Genomic DNA, 18,864 nt, shown 5'->3' with positions numbered 1-18,864 from the left:
CATTTATGGCATTTCCTTTTTTGAACCGATCGAGGCGGTCTTAATCCTTATGGGTAATATACGTTTAGGGTATGACCCCCCACCAAGAGCTTCTTAGAGCAAGACTATTTCACCGCCAAAAGCGAAACCCCCCGAGTTTTGTCCCCCATATCATTAGGGCCATAATGCTATAGATTTAAATTTCTTCAAACACCCTTTCTTGAACCTTGAAGCTCGTGTCTGCGAGTATGAACGATAAATGTGTACTAACAGCCACACCAGATAGTGCGTGCACCAACCACTACATCCTCGAGTGGTCTCTCCGGGTAACCGTCTAAACCATCCAATTGTAGACAAACGAAATAATTACAGCGTAGTTAAAGCTGCATACATTAACAATCCCGCGTTACTACACCCACCCAACGAATTATCACATATACGCAACATGTCTGGTGGTCCAGTTCCAGTTTTTAAGAAATACACCACCGGTTCCACCGGTATCTGGGAAAAGATTAGACAGGTCTTGACCTTGGTTCCTAACAGATCCTCCGGTAACCCGTTGGTCCAGTACTATAGGGTCCCACCGCCAGGCTCTCACCCTAAGGCCATCACCTACGTGGACCCAACCACCATTCCAGCGGGTGATATCAAGAGCAATGCCTACAGAAATAGAGACCACAGAAGAAACTACCCACAGATGTCCTCTTTCAACCAGTCCAAGTTATCTGGGTTGTTGGAGTTGGGCTCCGCATCCAACCCGAGAGTTGCCAAGGGTGACGAGGGGTTCAAGCAGTTGGCTGTTTTCAAGGAGGGTGACGTTTCTTTGGCCTCCACCTTGGTCAAGTTGAACAAGTCTGGCTTGATTAACGGTGAGGTTTTGGGTCCAAAGGGTGAGCCGGTCATCGCTCCGTCGCTCAACAAGGTTAAATGGACTATCTTAAGGGAGAATGTTCATGGTATGTATGAGGATGACTGGGAGAAATACCCATGCAGAATCTTCACCAACGTCAAGGCTTAAGAAGGGGGAGGAGTATTCTCATAGCAGAACCCCGATGGGTTTTGTTCAGCATCAATTGCGGATAGATACCGCTACGTAGGAGACCAGTATGCTGGTTCTCTGTATTATTTTCGTTACCATCACGTTTTCATATCCCCGGGATAAGTTCCGTTTTATTTATTTAATATATCAATACTCAGAGCTGCACCTGTCTTAACCTGAGGTTAATGCATGGTTTAGGATACATGTAAAAACAATATCCAGGCCTGAGCTTCCACAAGATCTCATTCCGATTATGTCATATCCTCAATTTTTTCTATCGGAAAATTAACGTCAAGATAAATTACCTGACCCAATATTCCGAGTTTAATTCTTGGAGATTCTCTTTGTTATCTCCTTTTTTTTTTACTCTGGGCTATTTCATCATCTGCACTGAAAAAAAAAAGCCCGATCATTTGAAATCAGACACTCACCACCAAGCTCTATGTTACCTACTCTACCAATGCACATCTCCCATACCATTTTCTTAACACTTTTCACACACTTAGTTCTTGCCAACACTGAAACCTACCTTCTCTCTATACCAAAGGACTTCTTGCAAGAGGAGTACAACAAGTATCTCAACATATCGCAGCATTACAAATTACCACAGCCCGACAATGCCGTAGCCAAACTCTCGCCTAACACCGACTATCAGCTATTATTGCCATATGCTGTTTCCAACTCTGTGGCCTTCGAGCTCGACTTGATCCCATTTTTCTACATAGCAAATATCACTGACATTGCGGAAACTTCCCGTGACTTGAAGTTCCTTGTCAAGCTTTGCTGGCAGGCGTTGAACCCGTTTGACTTCTTTATTAGCCACCAGTACGTGTATGAGGACGTTCCGATCATCAAGCGCAACCATGACATCACAGTTCAGGTTCCCAAGATTTTAATCACCGTGAGCTACAAGCACGACGCCGTGGCTCTCCGCGAATATGCTGACCTAAGCCGCCCTGAATTCGATCTAGACACGGAATTGAGCATTATGCTACACGTTGGGGAAATTGGTGGTAGCTTTGCCGTTATCCGGCACTCGTTGAAGAGCTGGCTCCTCTCTGCGGTCAACTTACCTGACTTTATGTTGCCGTTGCTCGGGTTTGTGCTCAGCGTGGTCGTCGTCAGCGTCAGCGCCTGTGGCTACGTCTACGAGTGGTTGTTAAACTGTTGAGGGGATTCACGAGAAAGGCTAAATGACCCAAAGACTGGCGGGGGTTCAGCTAGCGCTAAGAGTATCGTGTTTGTCGATAGTGCCAGTCAGACTCTAAGAAACCTCCATTGAGGCAAAAACGAAGGGGATATTAATTACGGGTTTGAATTATGCATATAAATAAGAAATATTTATTATATTGGGCTCGAAAAGGTTTGTGCACGGATAATTGTGGAGGGTATTGTACAAGTAGGGTTGTCCAAGTATATAGCGCTTGCAGCAATTATCAACCGTGGCTACAGCGTTACATTCAGGCCGCAGACTCAGGACTTATCTAGAAACATAACAATACTCCAAATATATCGAAAAACCATATTTTTTTATAACCATTAATCAGTATAACAAACTGACGAAACTAGACTGATACATTGAACCCGAACTTGAGAGTCCAAAGGTAGTGCCCAACACAAGGACGGTGCCGGCTTCGGTCTCATATGACGCTTTATCGCGGGGATAAAAACGATCACCACAGAACTATTCCTCATCCCGGTCCATAAACTATTGTTTATCCTTCTGCAGTTACCGCAGGTTCAACTCCTAAGCACCCCCCCTCCTCTCTATTGGTACCTCGCACCGTTACCTCAATCTATTTCTTCCTCCCTTCTGATGGCCCCAATCGATAGCCCTGGTGATATGACCAGCGCTTCCACGCCTCCTCACGTCACCCCCTCCGCCTACGCTAGCTTTGACAAAAATCAGCTATCACGAATCCTCTATCAGGCGCTAAATGAGCTCGGCTTTCCGGAAGCTGCCAGTCACTTGCGTGATGAAGCGGGTCTTTGCCTAGACGCTGAGTCGCGCGTGGACCAGGTCATCCAGTCGGTGCTAGCGGGCCAGTACGAGAACGCGCTCATCTGCGCTAGTGGTATTGATTATGTCGGATATTCGGACGATGAGCCCTATCAAGCCTCTAATGAAACCCTTACAGCCTACGTTCGCTTCTTGATCCATCGGATGCATTTCTTGGAGGTTTTGTTGCACGAGAAACGTGAGACGGTGGCGCTCAAAATCCTCAGAAAGGAGATTTCCCCCTCGAAGTTGTCTGTGCCAATTCCCCATACACCTTCGACAGCGATTTCCGATGAAACTGCCGGATTAGCCTCGCTTTTGATGAACCCTAGCTCGGCGCAGCTTCAGGCGCAGAACGGGTGGGTTTCTTGCGGCGAGAAGTCTCTTCAGACGACACGGGAGGCAACAGTCAGCGCAATTCTCGGATTTGTCAAGCCAGAAGACAAATTGCCCGCGGGAATGCTTCCGACGTTGCTTACGCAGGCCTTGAAGTGGAAAAGAGCGCAGCATTTTACGCTTCACCCACCGCCAGCCCTGGACAAACGTGCCCACGGAACCCACTCCTTATATTCCCCCGAAACCCCCAAAGCACAGCAATTCCCTGCTACTGCTAAGGTTACATTGAAACATCACACCGACGAGGTCTGGTTCGTCAAGTTTTCGCCATCTGGACGGTATCTTGCCAGTGCGGGGCTAGATGCACACATCATCATCTATGACGTTATGCATGACTTCAAGGTGGTGGCCAGGATTTCCAACGAACAACATGCAAACGAGCTGGCAGGGTCAGCGGATACCCAAACCAACGATACAGAAGAGCTGAGCAGTTTGGGAGAGCACTGGGCCTCCCAGGCATTCCACCCCGTACCCAGCCGTTGGCCTTCCACCGCGGGCATCCAGCGAGCTGGAAATACCCACCACACTTCTGACTCCGCGCCGGCGCACAACAAGAAGGCTGTCATGTGTGTGTCGTGGTCCTATGACGAAAAGTACTTGCTCACGTGCGGCATGGAGGCCTGTGCCAAGCTCTGGGACGTGTCAGCCCTTGGAAGACACCCGGTAAGATGCATCAAAGAGTTCCACATCAACCCCAACGGACGGATCTTCATTGTGGAGTTTTTGCCCCTGGACCCCACCTACCACTTTGCGATCGCATCACCCGATAAGGTGACCCGTCTCTACTCCATCCTGAGCACGGAGCCTGTGTATGAATGGTCTAATGAGCAGCGGATCGACGACATCTCCTTCTGCAAAGACGGCTCGCACTTGGCGATGATCACCCATGACTTCAAGTTGTTTGTATACGGCATTAATAAGGCTGCGCTTTCATCGGGGTTGCCTTGTACCGCCGAGTCCTTCCCCCTTGTGGCCTGTATTCCTATCGGCCATAAGATCACGAGCGTTGTATGGTCAGCTGTCAATCCGGCTGAAATCTTGGTGTCCGTATCTCCTAACGAGTTACAGCTCTGGTCGATCAAGGAACCGGCCATGCCATACCTCGTCCAACGCTACCTCGGCCACAGGCACGAAAGATATGTTCTCCATTCTTCATTTGGGAATTGGGACGAGTCGGTGGTTGTATCGGGGGATGAAAAGGGACGGATCTTTTTCTGGGACAGGTACAACGGTTCCATTGTCCACATCGTAAATGAACAGGAGCACCAAAGTTTGTTAGTGAACTGTGTGGACTGGAACGTTGCCGGAAGCGAAAAGGAGCACGGCTGGTTATGGTGTTCGGCCGGCGACGACGGAACTGTCAAGTTATGGGGGGTTTAAGCCGTCTAGGAATCCAACTAACCATGACCAATTCAACGAGATATGATTGATAGCACGAAGCTAAAGTCTGTAGGTGAGGTTCCATGACCCTTTTTGGAGCACTGCAAATCTGCGAGGACAAAAAACTACCGCAACTAATCGTAACAATGGCCGCTACCTTTCCCATAGCCGATCTTACAAGTCGGACCAGCGATGCAGTACACCTGTATTGATTTCTACCTTAATATTTTTTTTTAGCCTAGACATTGACCACGGAAAGCTTTGGACCGGCGTAATTTTCTTCAACGCTACCAGTATCCGAACCATACCACTCTAAAATTTCATCTTCTGATTCAGAGTTGTATTCCATCTCGTCAAAATCGTGGAGCGACTGGTCCTCAGGGGTATCTGCGCTGACCGCAGGGGTCAACGAACAGTCATCAGTCTGTAAGGGCCCTCTAAAATCAAAGCTGCTGGAATCGTCATCAAGCTCAGTGGTCTCAGATGGCGCGTACCGCAAGCTGTGAGAGACAGTGTTGTGTGTCAAGCGGGAGTCGGAGCTGTAGATGGATTGTATCTCGCTATCTATCGGGGCGAGCTGAAGTTCGGATTCCAGAGCAAACGACGTAGAGAGGCGGAGGTCAGAGTCCAGAGGGAACGACTTCGCGTTGAGCACCTCATCGATATCCTTGATCACCTTGACCATCGCCGGTTCCCCATAGTTTGTCCCAAATGACACCAAAAGCGGGATACGCTTTGCCTCCTTCTCCTTCCCAATGTAGGAAGAAATGATCTTGGAGCGCTGCAAAATACGCAACTGTGACAACGGAAGGGTGTTCTTGGCGACAAAAGATACAATGTCAATGATTAATCGGTGTTTAGTGAACACCTTGTTGATGATAACCGGTACCAACGCGGCCTGGTGCAGCTCTCTGTCGGTCTCGACCACCGCGATGATGTAACCGTTACACCGGAAGACGCCGTTGCGGAAGATGTTGCGGTGTGAGTCGCTGATGGTCTGCTCCACGTCAAACGAAAAGTGATGGAGGCCCAAACTTTCGAACGTGTCGGCAATGTTCCCCAACACATAGAGCGGCTGAACCGGTTTGCTCCCGGTAGCTCCCTTGAGATCTAGAGAGTACAAGAACCCCAAGTCGCCGGTTCGGAGATATGTCATCCGGGGGTTTCCATCTACAATCTTCCCGTTGAGCTGACTCAACCGGAAGTAGTCCTTCGGCACAGTGGTGCCGTTTGTGAATGAAGTCAAGTTGCCCTCCGAACACACCCAGATTTCCCCGATTTCGCCTTCGCGGCAGATTTTGCACGTCTCCGGGTTGACAATGACGATTTCGGTGCACACCGGTACCACGCCTGAGTCTTGAACCGCAATGTGGTAAGGGGTCTCTGACGGGTTGACTAGCTTCACCATCCCTTTACTCAATGTGACCGGATCGAGGTACAACTTGAGCGGAGCACTGGGCATGAACGACCGGGACGCGATTAGCGGGTTAAGCGCATGCGAGTAAACAGAGGCCATGGCGGTGGACAACAACCCTGAGCTGGCAAAGTGCTTGGCCACATGGGTCAAGTCGATCGGATTGGTTCTTCCTTCATCGTACACCATCATGTTCTTCAAGCCGTGCAACTTAAAGGCGCCTAGTTTCACATGCGCCACCGAGTGCATCAACATGTTGTTGGTGACAAACGTGTCGCGGATCTTGTACTTGGACAACACCATGAACAAGCTCAACGGGTAGTCACGGAACGTGACTGGCGACAACAAGTAAGTGGTGGAGCCAAGAAACACGCCCATCAACACACTCTGCAAGAAGCCAATTCCGGACGAGTGACGCACACAGCCGAGCATCGGGTCGTTTGCCATTTCAAACGTCTCCTTAAACACCTTGCATAAACCCACGAGGCTCTTGTGGTTCATGGCGGCACCGATGTTGCGCATTTCAGGGTGGAGCCAGATCATACACATGGTTTCCTCGTCACGGAAGCGCGCCTTGGCCTGGTAATCGGCGATCATCGCATGGAGCTTTCCGGAGTGCATTGGCTTGGTCTTGTGAAGCCCAGAAGTGCTCTTCACATGCAAATTCGGAGCGGTACGCTTAAGTGCGTCGCCGAGCGCGTGGAACTTGAACGACTTCTCGATGTCGTCGTTGACAAACAACGCACGCACACCGTAGCTCTTGATCGTGGCGATGAATGCGGGATACTCATCCTTCAAGCGCTGCGAGTCGAATGGCGTCATAGGAATTGGCACCATGCCCAACATGAAGCATGCATACACCGCAACGATGTAGTCGATGGAAAGCGAGTACATCAAGATGACGTGGTCGCCAGATTTGAGCGGCGTCTTGGTCAAGATGTATGTGCATACCCCGTATATGTACGCCTCGAGTTTCTTCCAGCTGATCTTGACGTTGTCCTTCTCGGACGACCCGATGTAGTGGAACGCGGCCTCGTCGCCCTGGCTACCGAAGCGGAACTTGAGAATGTCGAGAATGGACTTGAAGTCTGTCAAACGGGCCTTGTACTTTGCGTCGAGCGTGTGTTCGCGGTAGTCGATGGATGACACCTGCATCAGGTGCAGCAGCAAGCGCGCACTTCGCGCAAACGACGAGTAGGGAGACCAGATGCCCCCGATGAGGTCGTCGCCGCAGGGAATTTTGGTCAACGAGCTCTTGAAGTCGAACTTGACAAAGTGCGCCTTGCGTAAGTTCCCGTCCTGGAACAACCGCTTACTGATCATGTTGGCAATCTCATTACCCCCGGAGCGGAGGATCCGCGGCAACTCGTTCTTTTCTGTGGCCATCACGCAGTAGAGGTGCAAGTTGTGTGTCTTGCGCAACACCTGGTACACCTTCAGACACACGCCGTCCAAGGTGTCTAGCAAAAGGTCCATGGATGGCATGAACGTGTCGTTGATGTTGGTCTCGACGATGGCGATTGGAAGGTACTCGTCGTTGATATTAAGGTCGAAAAACGTGCAATCGTACACCTCGCGCACCTTTTCGGCAATGGTGGACGAAAGATGGTATGTGTAGTGGTAGGTGGTGCTGCCATTTCCCAACATAAGCTCGTTGCCCTCTTCGTCGCGCTCGGCCACGGCGGCGAGTGGACCAGTGTCTTTGGGGTCAATGTTCTGGCGGATTCGGTCCTCATAGAGCCCGATAACGTATAGCTTACCATCATGAGTAAAGCCCAACAACCCGGTTCGCAAGAACTGTTTGTTGATGAGCCCATTTTCGTCGAAGCACTGCGCATGGAAGATGGCCTGATTCTGGGCGCGGATCTTGGCATTAAATCCCTCAAACATGCCTCCGGAGAGACACAAGCTGTCGATCCAAATCTCCCCAACTTCCATGCGGTTAGCGAGGATGTACGTCTCGGGGTTCACAATCGCAAGAGTGGAGTCGGGGATTGGGTGACCAAAGGAACCGATGCGCAATGCCGTAGATGTGTCTTTCTGGGATGGGCTGACCTTGGTAGAGACGAGTTTCACCATGTTGTGCATGAGCGCCTTGCGGTCAATCATCACTTCCGATAGTTCCGAGCTTTCTGCCTTTGACACAGTCAGCTCCGGCACGGGGCCCAACCAGTCACGCATCGCGATTACCATCCCGCCAAAGTCGCTGAGCGTGAGCATGGGGCAGACTGCGGTCTGTGGAGACGTACACCCGAGCGGTCGCAACCACCGCTCAGACACGAGATTGAGGAACTCCCCGTCGATCGTGGAGGCGTTCACAAGACACCACTTTACGCATGCAAGGTCCACCTTTACCTTGTTGTTGAACGTGCGTGTTTCGTTCGGCCGTCTCTGGTAGTCAAAGATCACCTCCTTGAGCCCGATGTAGTCGGCGAGCAAGCCGTTGACACGGTGTCGCGTGACAATGTTGGCGTACAACCCAGGCGTCTCCATTACCTCCTGCGGTGCCCACACGAGTAAGTTTCCGGTGTAGATCTGGAACAAGCAGCCGATGATGAGCCCGACAGAGGAGAGCAGCGATAGAGTCGAGAGAACCACTTGCTTGTGCCGCGAAAATCCCTTAAGAGACCGGCGGATAGGGTGCTCCAAGCCCGGTCGCAGTGACACTATCGTCTCGATCGTGTGCATCTGGTGAAAGAGTGTCTTGTGAGAGAGTACCACACCCTTGTATTCGCCACTGGGCGATTTGGAAAACTCGACATATGCGAGCTCGTGCTCCCTGGGCGTGAACGTCTTGGACGAGGCTACGCTGCTGGCCTTGAGGAACTTCATTCGCAGCGGCCATGGGTAGTTACCCGCACCCAAATTCTCCCTGAGCGTGTCAAAGCGCTTGCTAGCGGTGTCCGAGAGCAATGCAAGCGACGGTACCGATTGGTTCATCATTTCGAATATGTCCTTTTCCTTGCCGTAGTGCGGAATGGGTACGGCGACGTAGCCGCCCATGAAGCATGCCATGAGCGCCATAGTGAACTCAATCATTTCATCATTTTTGTATACCAAGCAGATGCGCTCGCCTCGCGGAAGCTTATGTTTGTTCTGGAGGTACAGGCCAATGGCCTCGGCCCGCGCGAGGAGTTTATCCCACGTCACGGCGGAAAACTCCTTGCCGCGCACGTCGAGCACCACCATGGCCGTTTCTTTGTACACGGCGGAACGTTGTTTGAGGATATTAGTGAATGTATCGGCGCTACTGATCTGCTTTTCGAGCTGTGGCGTGGGTGGGCTTCTAGGTGCCAACGGCTTGTGCAAGTTTATCTCAAGCTCCTGGCGGAACGGCAGCGACGTGCCGGATTTGTAGTAAAACGTGGCTGTGTCGCTTTTCGGAGTTTCTTGTCCTCCTACGTTGGTCATAATGAGTGGCGGTTGTGTCGGTTAAAGAAGAGCTACCGATTGTTTTCAGTAACGTGAGACTTTTTTTTTGACAGCGTACTGCAGGAAAAACGAGTCTCGCTTTGCGTCTTTCACTGTATAATTGGCGGGGAAGGACCATAAAGTAGATATTTCACATATGAAGGAGCATTGACAAAGAGGGGTTATTTTATATTCGAAGTTTTTGATATTTACCGAATGTTTGTCAAACAGTGGTAAATGGTAGAGAGAAACAACGTGTGGGTCAGTATGGAGCTCATCACGTGCAGGAGTTTCAGGTTAGATAGCATTAAATTCGGCCTAGTCAGAAGCGGTCAGCGACATGGGGGGTTACCATGATAATTCTGAGCAGCGCTTGCCAGTATCAAACAGAACGAGCCACTATAACTGGGGAAAAAGAAAGGGATAATCGTCGAATATTAAAGGATGTTAAATAATGTAACATATTGTAGACATATAACGTCGGAATTTATAGTTAGTAGGTGTTTAGAGGGGTGCTTAACGGGTGCATCTTATCGGGGCTTACTGCATTGAATCCTGAACCGATCACTGGTTACGCTTGGCTAAAACAGTGGCTAGGTAAGACAATTATTAACTCCACCTATTTAGTGGAATGATAAATCGCAACCTCTCTATATATTTCCCTCGCTAATAGAGCAATGGCCGTAGAAAAATCCGATAAGTTTATGACCGATTCTCTGTATTCCTTACGGGGAGTAAACATACTCGAACCCTACCAATACAGTTCGGTTAGTTAAATGTTTCAACAAAAAACTGGGTGACTTGTTTGCCGTGGATAAATATCCAAGCACTTATTATTCCTGTTGCATGTGAGTGGCTAACAACAACTCGAAATAAGTATATGGACCATATTTATTCAAAGGTAATGTACGCCTAGAAATTCTCCCCGTGCTTGACTCTCTAAAAAACCCATCCACCGATGTACTGGCGACATCCTTAGCTATATAATTTTTTCCAACTTATACGCCAACTGCTTACGCCAACTCCATTAACCATTGTTCAAATCTCCTCTGAATAACTTGTTTAATTACAAACCTATGGACGGACACGTCTAGGGTCACGTGGGAACAAGGATGCTCTTCTGATGTTCTTTAAATCCAAGAAGAACATGACGACTCTTTCGAGACCAATTCCACCACCGGCGTGCGGAGGACAGCCGTAGGAAAAGGCCTCGATGTAGTCGTTGAGGCCCGGCACGTCAGAGTCAACTTCGTGTGCAGCCATTCTCTCCTTCAAAAACTCAGAGTCGTGGACACGTTGGGCACCCGACAAAATTTCCTCGCCTCTCATGAAGAAGTCGTAGGAGTTGGAGTAGCGTGGGTCCTCAGCATCTGGCATGGTATAGAATGGTCTGATGGCCAATGGGAATTTGTCCAAGATGTAGAAGTCTGTGTCGTACTTCTCGCGGACCAACTTCCCCAAGAACTTTTCATGCTCGGTGGACAAGTCCTCGAAGTCGTCCACGACCTTACCGGCGTCTCTCAACATCTGGATACCCTCCTTGAAGTGCAATCTCACCATCTCACCGCTGGCTGGGACCTTGAACTCTTCCACAGGGAACTGCTTTCTGACGGTAGCAATCTCCTTTGCGTATCTGGTTTTTAATTCAGAGAAAATAAAGACAAACAAGTCGGCCAACATGTCAATGGCCTCGTCGTAGTGCTCCTCGAACGCCATCTCGAGATCCAAACCGGTGAACTCAGTCATGTGTCTGTGGGTGTTGGAGTTTTCGGCTCTGAAGACTGGCGCAATCTCGAAAACTCTCTCAAAGTCGGCGGCGATCAATTGCTGCTTGTACAATTGTGGCGACTGTGCGAGATAGGCCTTGCCCTTGAAGTACGAGACCTCAAAGACGTTGGAGCCACCCTCAGATGCAGCCGCAATGATCTTTGGGGTGTGGATCTCCGTGAAGTTGTTCTTCATCAAGAATTCCCTGAATAACGCACACACACCGGCCTGGATCTTGAAGATTGCCTGGTTGGTTACAGTTCTCAAGTCAATCACTCTGGAATCCAATCTGGTGTCCAAGTTGACCACCGGAAGACCAGCAGCCTCGGCGTCGGCGTCGGATCTGGAGGCATCCTCAATCAACATAGGCAACTGCTGTGGGGTTTCAGCAATGGTGTAGATCTTGGTGACCTGGATCTCGGCGTCTTGGATGGTGGCAGACTTGATTTCCTCGGAAACCTTCTTGACAATACCATGCACCAACACAATGGACTCCAAGTTGATGGAGGAAGCCCACTTGACCATAGGCTTGGAGATGGTGGTCTCATCCGCCTTGACCAACGCCTGGATAGACTCAGTCTGCTGGCGCAACGAGAGGAACACCATGGTGGCACCCTGCTGGCGCGACTTGTTGACTCTAGCTCTGAAGACAACCTCCTGGCCGTCGTTAGCCGCAGACAAGGTGTCCAACTTCACGCGCCGGACACCGGTCTTGAACGAAGAGTTGTTCATGGCCATCTTACCGTATCTGGCCTTGGCAAAATCGTCGGCGGAAGCCTTTGCAGCTCTCTCGGCTTGTTCCTGCGCGATTCTGGCGGCGATTTCAGCCTTTTTCTTTTCCTTCTCGGCCTCCTTCTCGAGCTTCTTCAACGCCTTTTTGGACAATGGGAGTCCGTCGGCACCGAGAATCACATTCTCCTGAGAAAGCTTCAAGTCCTGTACTTGTTCTGGAAGATTGGACATAGTGGGATAGATGGGAATAGCTTGAGGAAAAGATAATTGGGCGCCGGTTGGATATTTTTATGTAGCAAAGTGACGTCGAAAAAATCCTGCACAAAATATTTTGGCGGGTAACCGTATAAAAGGCCTGTGATACTGGTTTATGGTTGGGTATACAAAAGTTGGGCAAGATATACGTTATATATCACTTTCATTCAGAGAGTATCAGCAGAAGAAATAACCCAATAGAAGGAGGGGAAATGTGCATCACAATGACTCATGGATGCTTCAGTTAGGGGAAATGCCCCGGCAATATTTTTTTAAAAAAAACTTGAATAATACAATATAATGTATTATGACTAATCCCAATAGATGTGATTCGAGTGGGGGTTGTGTTTTCAGGCCTTCTTTCAAAGTATCAGGTCCATCAATGAGTCATCCGGCATGGAGGGATATTCCAGACAGAAGATATTGACCAGCAACAACACGGCGTTAAAGTTGTGCCTTCTCGTGCGTATCATTCTCTATCAGGTCACATAGTATTGACCTAGTCAAAAGGACAGTATTTTTATATAAGGGACAATGATTCGTATTCATTGACCGCGTGTTACTATAATCAGATATGGACCTATATGTTCAGTCATTCTGTACAGGATAAAGATTGATTTCGCTTCCCACGTTTTGTTAAATCAAATTGAATGACATCTGGAGAAACCATGTTTTCTCTACTTACAACCAATTTAAACCTCCCGGGGTGAATTTTAATAATTTAATTAAAAAATAAAAATAAAAAATAAAAATAAAAGATGGTATTAAGAGTATTTTTAGATCACTAAACTATGCTTAACCGAGTATTTTGATCGTAGAGGATGCACATTAGAATAGTCCAGGACCTTCAGTAACTATCAGCATCTATGATCTACTACAGTTACTTGAATATACCATTTATCAATTTAGAAACTGGGAACACCAATAATAAACCGTCAAAGTATTCCAACGTTCTATTGAATTGGTTTGATCTTCAGTTTTCCGAAGCATTATTCACAGGATGTAAAAACCTTGCTCGGGTACGGTATGGAACTACAACTCCGCTTAAAAGCCTCAGGGTGCTTGTTATTCGCTCACAAAAGAAACTTCAAATATATGTCATTATTCTGATAAATCAATTTTTCTGAATTAAATAGAACAATATCAATTGTAATCATTTAATCAACGGGACAGCTGACCCATATATATATGATAGTTTGGCCTTTTGTTCAGCTACAATGAATGGTCACCACCGAATTATTGAAAAAGAGCTAACCACCATGGTAAGCCAAGCCAAGGCCCCCAAAACCCATAAAATAGCCAAATACATGTTATTTTTTTGTGGATAATGAGATCTACGATTTGGTATAGCTTCATCATGTAGAAAATAATTCGAACTAATATATTTATAGGCTGTAAATTCGGGGGGACATTTCAGGACTGGAAATTTCTGTTAGATAATTTATACTTCGTGTTAAGCCTCCTCAGTAAATGCCTCACCATCCCGTACCCCCTGCTCTAAATCGACGCCCCACCACAAAATGGCAAGCCCCGCCAAAAGCCCGAAAAGAAGCCACACGAAGCAGTAGCGCAACTCATGGGTGGAATCCACAATCAAGCCGCTGATGATAGGCCCTATCACAGAACTACCCTTATCCGTAACAGCGAACAACGAAAAGAAGGTGCTCTCCAAACCGACGGGGATGAGCGTAGAAAAGATGGAGCGGGTCAACGTGGCGACACTACCAAGCACAATTCCATAGATCATCGCCAACATGAACATTTCCGGGGCGTGGTGAAGCCCGAAGCTTGTGGTGAAAAAGCCAACAATCCCGTACAACGGGATGAAACAGGCCAACGCCACGGCCCCGCACAACGCGCTCTTGGCCAGGAGTCCACAACGGCGGATCAAGTTCGGCACCACGAGCGAGCCGAGAATGGCAAACATAACTGTCAACAAGCCTACAATACCCAACTGCGTGGTGTCCATCTGGAGGTTGGAACGCGCAAAGAGGATGGCAGTGGAATTGATAGTGGTGAGAGAGTCCGAAACAAAGAACCACGCTAGCAAAAACATCATGATTTGCCGCAACTTCTGCGCGTGCATCGCCGTTTGTGCAAGCGTGACCCAGCCGTACTTCGTGTACTGACTTAAACGGTAGAGACTAGAGCCAAAGGAGGACTTGTGCGAGAGCTCAGTTTCGTCTAGGTGGAGCGGAGGCCCTGGACGCAGGCGCATCAAAAGGATCACAGGAATCTGGAAGACGAGCCACCAACAGCCGATGAAGAAGATAGCTGCCTGTATGGCAAAGGTAGATGACCCCAGAACTGGGTTGGAAAACTTCTTGACAATAAGGATAGCGATCAACTGAGCCACAAGCGCGGCAGTATAGCCACAAGCGGCGCCGGTGCCGCTGATCTGCGAGCTCAACTGATTTTTAGTATCAGAGATGTTTGCCTCAGTAATAAATTCCCCATCACGGCCGACTTTAACCGAGTTCTGGGGGTAGTTCGACACCAAAATCGCCAAAAAGGCGTTTCCGCACACATTTACCGCGCCAAAACAGCAATTGGCGAGCATCGCGAGCAAACTGGCCACGATATAGTGCTTATACGAGACTCCGAGGAAGGCCATGGTGGTGAGCGCACCAAGGATCCCAAATACTACCAAAATGCTTTTGCGAAAGTGCGAGCGGTCCGCCATTCCCGACATGCTGATCACAATGAGCGCTTGGAGGAAGATGGAGGCCGAAAAGGTGTAGAGCGCGAGCGACGAAGTGTCGATTATAAAATGACCAAAGAGGGGGAGCACACATTTGTCCGAGCCTGGCGGTATAAGGCCTGGTGGCGCAAGGCCCGGCGGAATGGGATTGTCGGTTTCGGGGGCGCTGACACAAGGCTTTGTGTTATCGTCGAGTCTGAACCCGGCGAGTCGCGCAAACTGCTCAAGCAATAACGGCACAAACGTCCCCACGGCAGACACGATAAACGGCTCAGAGGACCACGAGTAGCAGCACCAGCCAAAGATCTCCTGCTTTGAGGTGGGCGATGTGTCTTGCTCTGGGTACTTGCGGGCAAAATCATAATCGTCGAGAAGCGAATCGGACGCGGCGGCTAACGGCAGGTTTTCTGTAGTATCAGCCAAAGACATGATTCGGGGATAAACTCAATTAGGTGGCAGTTATTGAAACTGTTATGTCTATGAAGTTTAGAGTAATATGTATGGGTTCATACAATGACTGGAGCAATCCGGGGTGATGCGGATAAGTTATAGCACGTGCGGCGTAGCTGCAGTCTACGTAACAGGCAAGATTCGTGACGCGCGCTTGTGTAATTGAAAATGCCAAGGTTTGCGGGTAATTCGAGCAAAGGGCTAGATTAAGCGATACGGTTTAAGCTTCTACAGTTTATCAGTTCCTCGTGCCGTTCAATTGAGAAGGGGAATCGCCCAAAAATACCGATATCGACATTTTGTTTTCCATAGCTAATCGGTTTATCTCATGCTGGAAATATATGATCCAAATATTATATTATTGCTAAGATTTATATATGGAGCATATTTTACTTCGATACTTGGTAAAATTTCCAGCGTCACCCGTATAATGGTAGTGTCTGAATAGAAACCCTATTGGATAATATTTTGGTAACATCAGTAAAATGTTTAGATTGATCGTTACAGTTTCGCTACTCCTATTCAATTCTCAAGCTCATCTCGCTTCTAGACCTGAGTTAGTGCACACGACCTACCATAGTTTCAAACAACTCAGGTAAGTTTTTCATCGTCTCGTTTATTTTTGAGGAGCCCATAGCTCTCCCTGGCCGCTTAGCCTAAAGATACTTCTCAGGCTCTTTCAGATTATATTTCGGTATATATCACACTTCTCCTGTACACACCTCTCTGTTCCTGCAACCAAAAACCGATCTTGACAAATCTGAATCAAATCACCAACTCATTCTCTACGACTCTTCACACACTATGAGACCATCCTTTGTTACTTTTGTCAAACCCAGACGCCCAGTTCGTGCCGATTCGCCTGCATTATTACCGCCACTCAAGCTCTACCGCGCAATTCTCCGCTCGCACAGAAAGCTTCCGCAGTTGCATAGGGACCTTGGCGACCAGTATGTGAAGGCTGAGTTCAAGGCCCACAAGAGCATCGACAACCCGTTACACATTGTTGGGTTTTTAACCTCGTGGCAGGACTATCTCACCATGGTAGACCAGGGAAAGTGGATGTCCGACGAAAGCAGTGGTGCCGACAAACTGGCGGTTCAGGGTCTCACCATGGAGATGTTGGACTCCATGAGCGAGGACCAGATCGTCCAGTTGTATGAGTTGATGAAAGAGACCAAGAAGGTGGCCGGAATTAAAGAGTAGGTGCGTCCACTTCTGTACATATAAGGTTACGGGTATATATCGTGCGGGTCCTCATTTCGAGTCACCAATATTTGAATCGGGATTTATGAAAGCCTTACAAGAGACAGTTGAATACCGAGGAACTTGGACTAATACATTAAAAGCGGAAGTCGAGGACATAGAGCAAGTACGATTATATCCGAAAGACATCTATAGCCTAAATATTACCCTGTAGACAGGTTTTAGCATTTAAAACAGAAACTGAGACTAATTAACATAAAGATTTCGGGTGGAAGCTAAGAGTGGTAATAGTAGGGATGTTAGTGATGCGTATGTGTAGACCAGTGGAAGCTGAATCATGTCTGGGTGTACACGCCTAGGTCCGACCCACATATCCCACTTATAGGATACTATTGATAATGCAATATTAATGAAGACTGGTCTAGGATTAAGGATACATAGTGGGGCTTTCCACGATGATAAGCTCGTACTCTATTGTCTGGATGCTGTGCATGCTTCATGCTAACAGTTTAATTGCGTATGCAGGTACTGAAGCCATGACTTCCTTATTGGTGTGATTAGCATTTTTCGTGAGTATGACTCAATGGCCGATAGAGTATAGACTATACTCTATGTAATACTGCTTAGCGATGGCCTAGACAGGAGCGTGCTAGTACCACTGCATAGGGTGCAAAGAGTGCGAAAAAGGCACAAAATGCTTGAAAATAGTTTAAAATAGCCTGAAATAGTTTGAGAGTGACCCTTTCTCTGTAGAATAAATGGTATACTTCAAGATATGGCATCACGGTTACTGGGGTGCCGAATAAATGTCATAGCCTTGACTGAAAGCTGAGCCATTCCGTACCAGATCCTACGCGCTTTGTGTAAACCATGTCCCTAACAAACCATCCTGCATACGCAAAGAAAATATTTTTGCGTCGCATCTCCATAATAATGACTGAATCAACTCATCTCCATCAGCCCGAGTACACCCGCCATGTCTGACATTAAAGGTTTCACAACCTTGCCGATAATTCTCCCGCCATCGAATTCCACCTCGGTCAAGGCGTCGCCTGTGGTACACTATGCGTTCTTTAAGAAGCACTCGGTGCCCAATAGCAATGACGCTGACCTAGCGGACAGAGCCGCCAGATCGTTGTTCTTTGTGAATTTACCTAGCGACGCCGGCTTCAACAACACCAAAAAATTCTTCACAACGCTCGTTCCGGGTACCATCATCAGCTCGGTCTTGAAGAAGAAGTTGGGTGTACAGGAGGACTTCATCAACTTCACCAAGCTCACTTCCGAGATTGCTTCCGGTGAAGCTGAAAGCGGGAAGAACTTGGAAGATAACTTGCCAAATGGCACCGCATTGGTCGAGTTTGTCGACAAGAAAAACATGAACAATTTTGTGGCGCAGCTCAAGGCGATCATACCAGCCCACGATGCCGCAAAGGGGGAGAATCAACTTTTCTGCTGGCCAGTGGACGATGTGGTGGGCACCAAGAGGTACCAGCAGCGATTGCACCAGGCTTACATCACTGAGACCGATAAGTTGCAGCAGTACATCTCTCAGTCGTTGGTCAATTTCACCCGTAAGGAAACCGCCGCTCAAGAGGCGCTACAGGCGCCTGTTAACTTGGTGGATGAGGATGGTTTCACATTGGTTGTGTCGTCGCACCGCAAGACAAAGCAGGGGATCTTGAACGCCGTCAATGCTGCACAGTCATCAAAGGTCCAGGAAGAGGTCAAGAACAAGTTGAAGAAGAAGGAGAAAGAGGACTTTTACCGCTACCAGATCAGAGAAAAGAAGAAACGCGAGATGCAGGACTTGTTGGATAAATTCAAGAGCGATCAGGCGCGTGTGGAGGACATGAAGTCTAGAAAGAGGTTCAGACCGTATTAAACGGGGAACGTGTACAATAGTAATCATTGCATCAAAACGTGTAGGTTCATTAATAACTCCAGAGCAACAACCGAATATTTTCAATGCATTTTATAGCTTTATTTTCGACAATTACATATACGATTTATGGCTTCACATCATGCTACAGTTTTACTCAACGTCATATGATTATTGCAATGACCTTAACTCCATCGATTTTCATATAAACTTGCCAGGTTGACCCAGAACCAGATGTGTCGCTAACTTAGTG

General features: G+C 48.2%; 8 protein-coding genes across 8 annotated transcripts; 5 read left to right on the top strand and 3 right to left on the bottom strand.

Moving 5' to 3' along the window:
* Positions 1-424: 424 nt before the first annotated feature.
* On the top strand, positions 425-1,320 carry NUO2 (Nuo2p; the record flags this gene model as incomplete). Its single annotated transcript, XM_019132451.1, has 1 exon — positions 425-1,320. One exon carries the CDS (start codon positions 425-427, stop codon positions 995-997), a length of 573 nt encoding a protein of 190 aa, XP_018983483.1. The 3' UTR covers positions 998-1,320.
* A 53-nt stretch (positions 1,321-1,373) lies between these two features.
* BABINDRAFT_162828 (uncharacterized protein) lies at positions 1,374-2,574 on the top strand. Its single transcript, XM_019129563.1, has one exon. It carries the CDS (start codon positions 1,479-1,481, stop codon positions 2,187-2,189), a length of 711 nt encoding a protein of 236 aa, XP_018983482.1. The 5' UTR covers positions 1,374-1,478; the 3' UTR covers positions 2,190-2,574.
* Positions 2,513-5,075, top strand: BABINDRAFT_87820 (glucose-induced degradation complex subunit). Its single transcript, XM_019132857.1, has one exon. It carries the CDS (start codon positions 2,835-2,837, stop codon positions 4,791-4,793), a length of 1,959 nt encoding a protein of 652 aa, XP_018983481.1. The 5' UTR covers positions 2,513-2,834; the 3' UTR covers positions 4,794-5,075.
* On the bottom strand, positions 5,032-9,618 carry BABINDRAFT_172329 (uncharacterized protein; the record flags this gene model as incomplete). The annotated part of the gene is made up of 3 exons (XM_019130879.1): positions 5,032-5,370; positions 5,449-9,016; positions 9,044-9,618. The coding sequence occupies 3 exons, from the start codon at positions 9,616-9,618 to the stop codon at positions 5,032-5,034; spliced, it is 4,482 nt and encodes a 1,493-aa protein (XP_018983480.1).
* An 852-nt stretch (positions 9,619-10,470) lies between these two features.
* On the bottom strand, positions 10,471-12,472 carry DPS1-1 (aspartate--tRNA ligase). The gene has a single exon (XM_019129562.1). The coding sequence runs from the start codon at positions 12,346-12,348 to the stop codon at positions 10,693-10,695; it is 1,656 nt and encodes a 551-aa protein (XP_018983479.1). The 5' UTR covers positions 12,349-12,472; the 3' UTR covers positions 10,471-10,692.
* A 1,230-nt stretch (positions 12,473-13,702) lies between these two features.
* On the bottom strand, positions 13,703-15,569 carry BABINDRAFT_162823 (uncharacterized protein). Its single transcript, XM_019129561.1, has one exon. It carries the CDS (start codon positions 15,500-15,502, stop codon positions 13,826-13,828), a length of 1,677 nt encoding a protein of 558 aa, XP_018983478.1. The 5' UTR covers positions 15,503-15,569; the 3' UTR covers positions 13,703-13,825.
* A 487-nt stretch (positions 15,570-16,056) lies between these two features.
* Positions 16,057-17,079, top strand: BABINDRAFT_162822 (uncharacterized protein). Its single transcript, XM_019129560.1, has one exon. The coding sequence runs from the start codon at positions 16,328-16,330 to the stop codon at positions 16,727-16,729; it is 402 nt and encodes a 133-aa protein (XP_018983477.1). The 5' UTR covers positions 16,057-16,327; the 3' UTR covers positions 16,730-17,079.
* Positions 17,080-17,689: 610 nt separating this feature from the next.
* Positions 17,690-18,696, top strand: BABINDRAFT_162821 (uncharacterized protein). Its single transcript, XM_019129559.1, has one exon. The coding sequence runs from the start codon at positions 17,706-17,708 to the stop codon at positions 18,612-18,614; it is 909 nt and encodes a 302-aa protein (XP_018983476.1). The 5' UTR covers positions 17,690-17,705; the 3' UTR covers positions 18,615-18,696.
* Positions 18,697-18,864: the final 168 nt, after the last annotated feature.

This window comes from Babjeviella inositovora (assembly GCF_001661335.1).
Source record: "Babjeviella inositovora NRRL Y-12698 unplaced genomic scaffold BABINscaffold_11, whole genome shotgun sequence".
Classification (NCBI taxonomy): Eukaryota; Fungi; Ascomycota; class Pichiomycetes; order Serinales; genus Babjeviella; species Babjeviella inositovora.
The sequence above is the reverse complement of the archived record's forward strand: the minus strand, read 5'-3'. Positions and strand labels throughout refer to the sequence as shown.

What these genes read in the sequence shown, in the direction of transcription:
- BABINDRAFT_162828 (XM_019129563.1), top strand. Translation starts at nt 1,479, where the DNA reads ATGCACATCTCCCATACCATTTTCTTAACACTTTTCACACACTTAGTT.
- BABINDRAFT_87820 (XM_019132857.1), top strand. Translation starts at nt 2,835, where the DNA reads ATGGCCCCAATCGATAGCCCTGGTGATATGACCAGCGCTTCCACGCCT.
- DPS1-1 (XM_019129562.1), bottom strand. Translation starts at nt 12,348, where the DNA reads ATGTCCAATCTTCCAGAACAAGTACAGGACTTGAAGCTTTCTCAGGAG.
- BABINDRAFT_162823 (XM_019129561.1), bottom strand. Translation starts at nt 15,502, where the DNA reads ATGTCTTTGGCTGATACTACAGAAAACCTGCCGTTAGCCGCCGCGTCC.
- BABINDRAFT_162822 (XM_019129560.1), top strand. Translation starts at nt 16,328, where the DNA reads ATGAGACCATCCTTTGTTACTTTTGTCAAACCCAGACGCCCAGTTCGT.
- BABINDRAFT_162821 (XM_019129559.1), top strand. Translation starts at nt 17,706, where the DNA reads ATGTCTGACATTAAAGGTTTCACAACCTTGCCGATAATTCTCCCGCCA.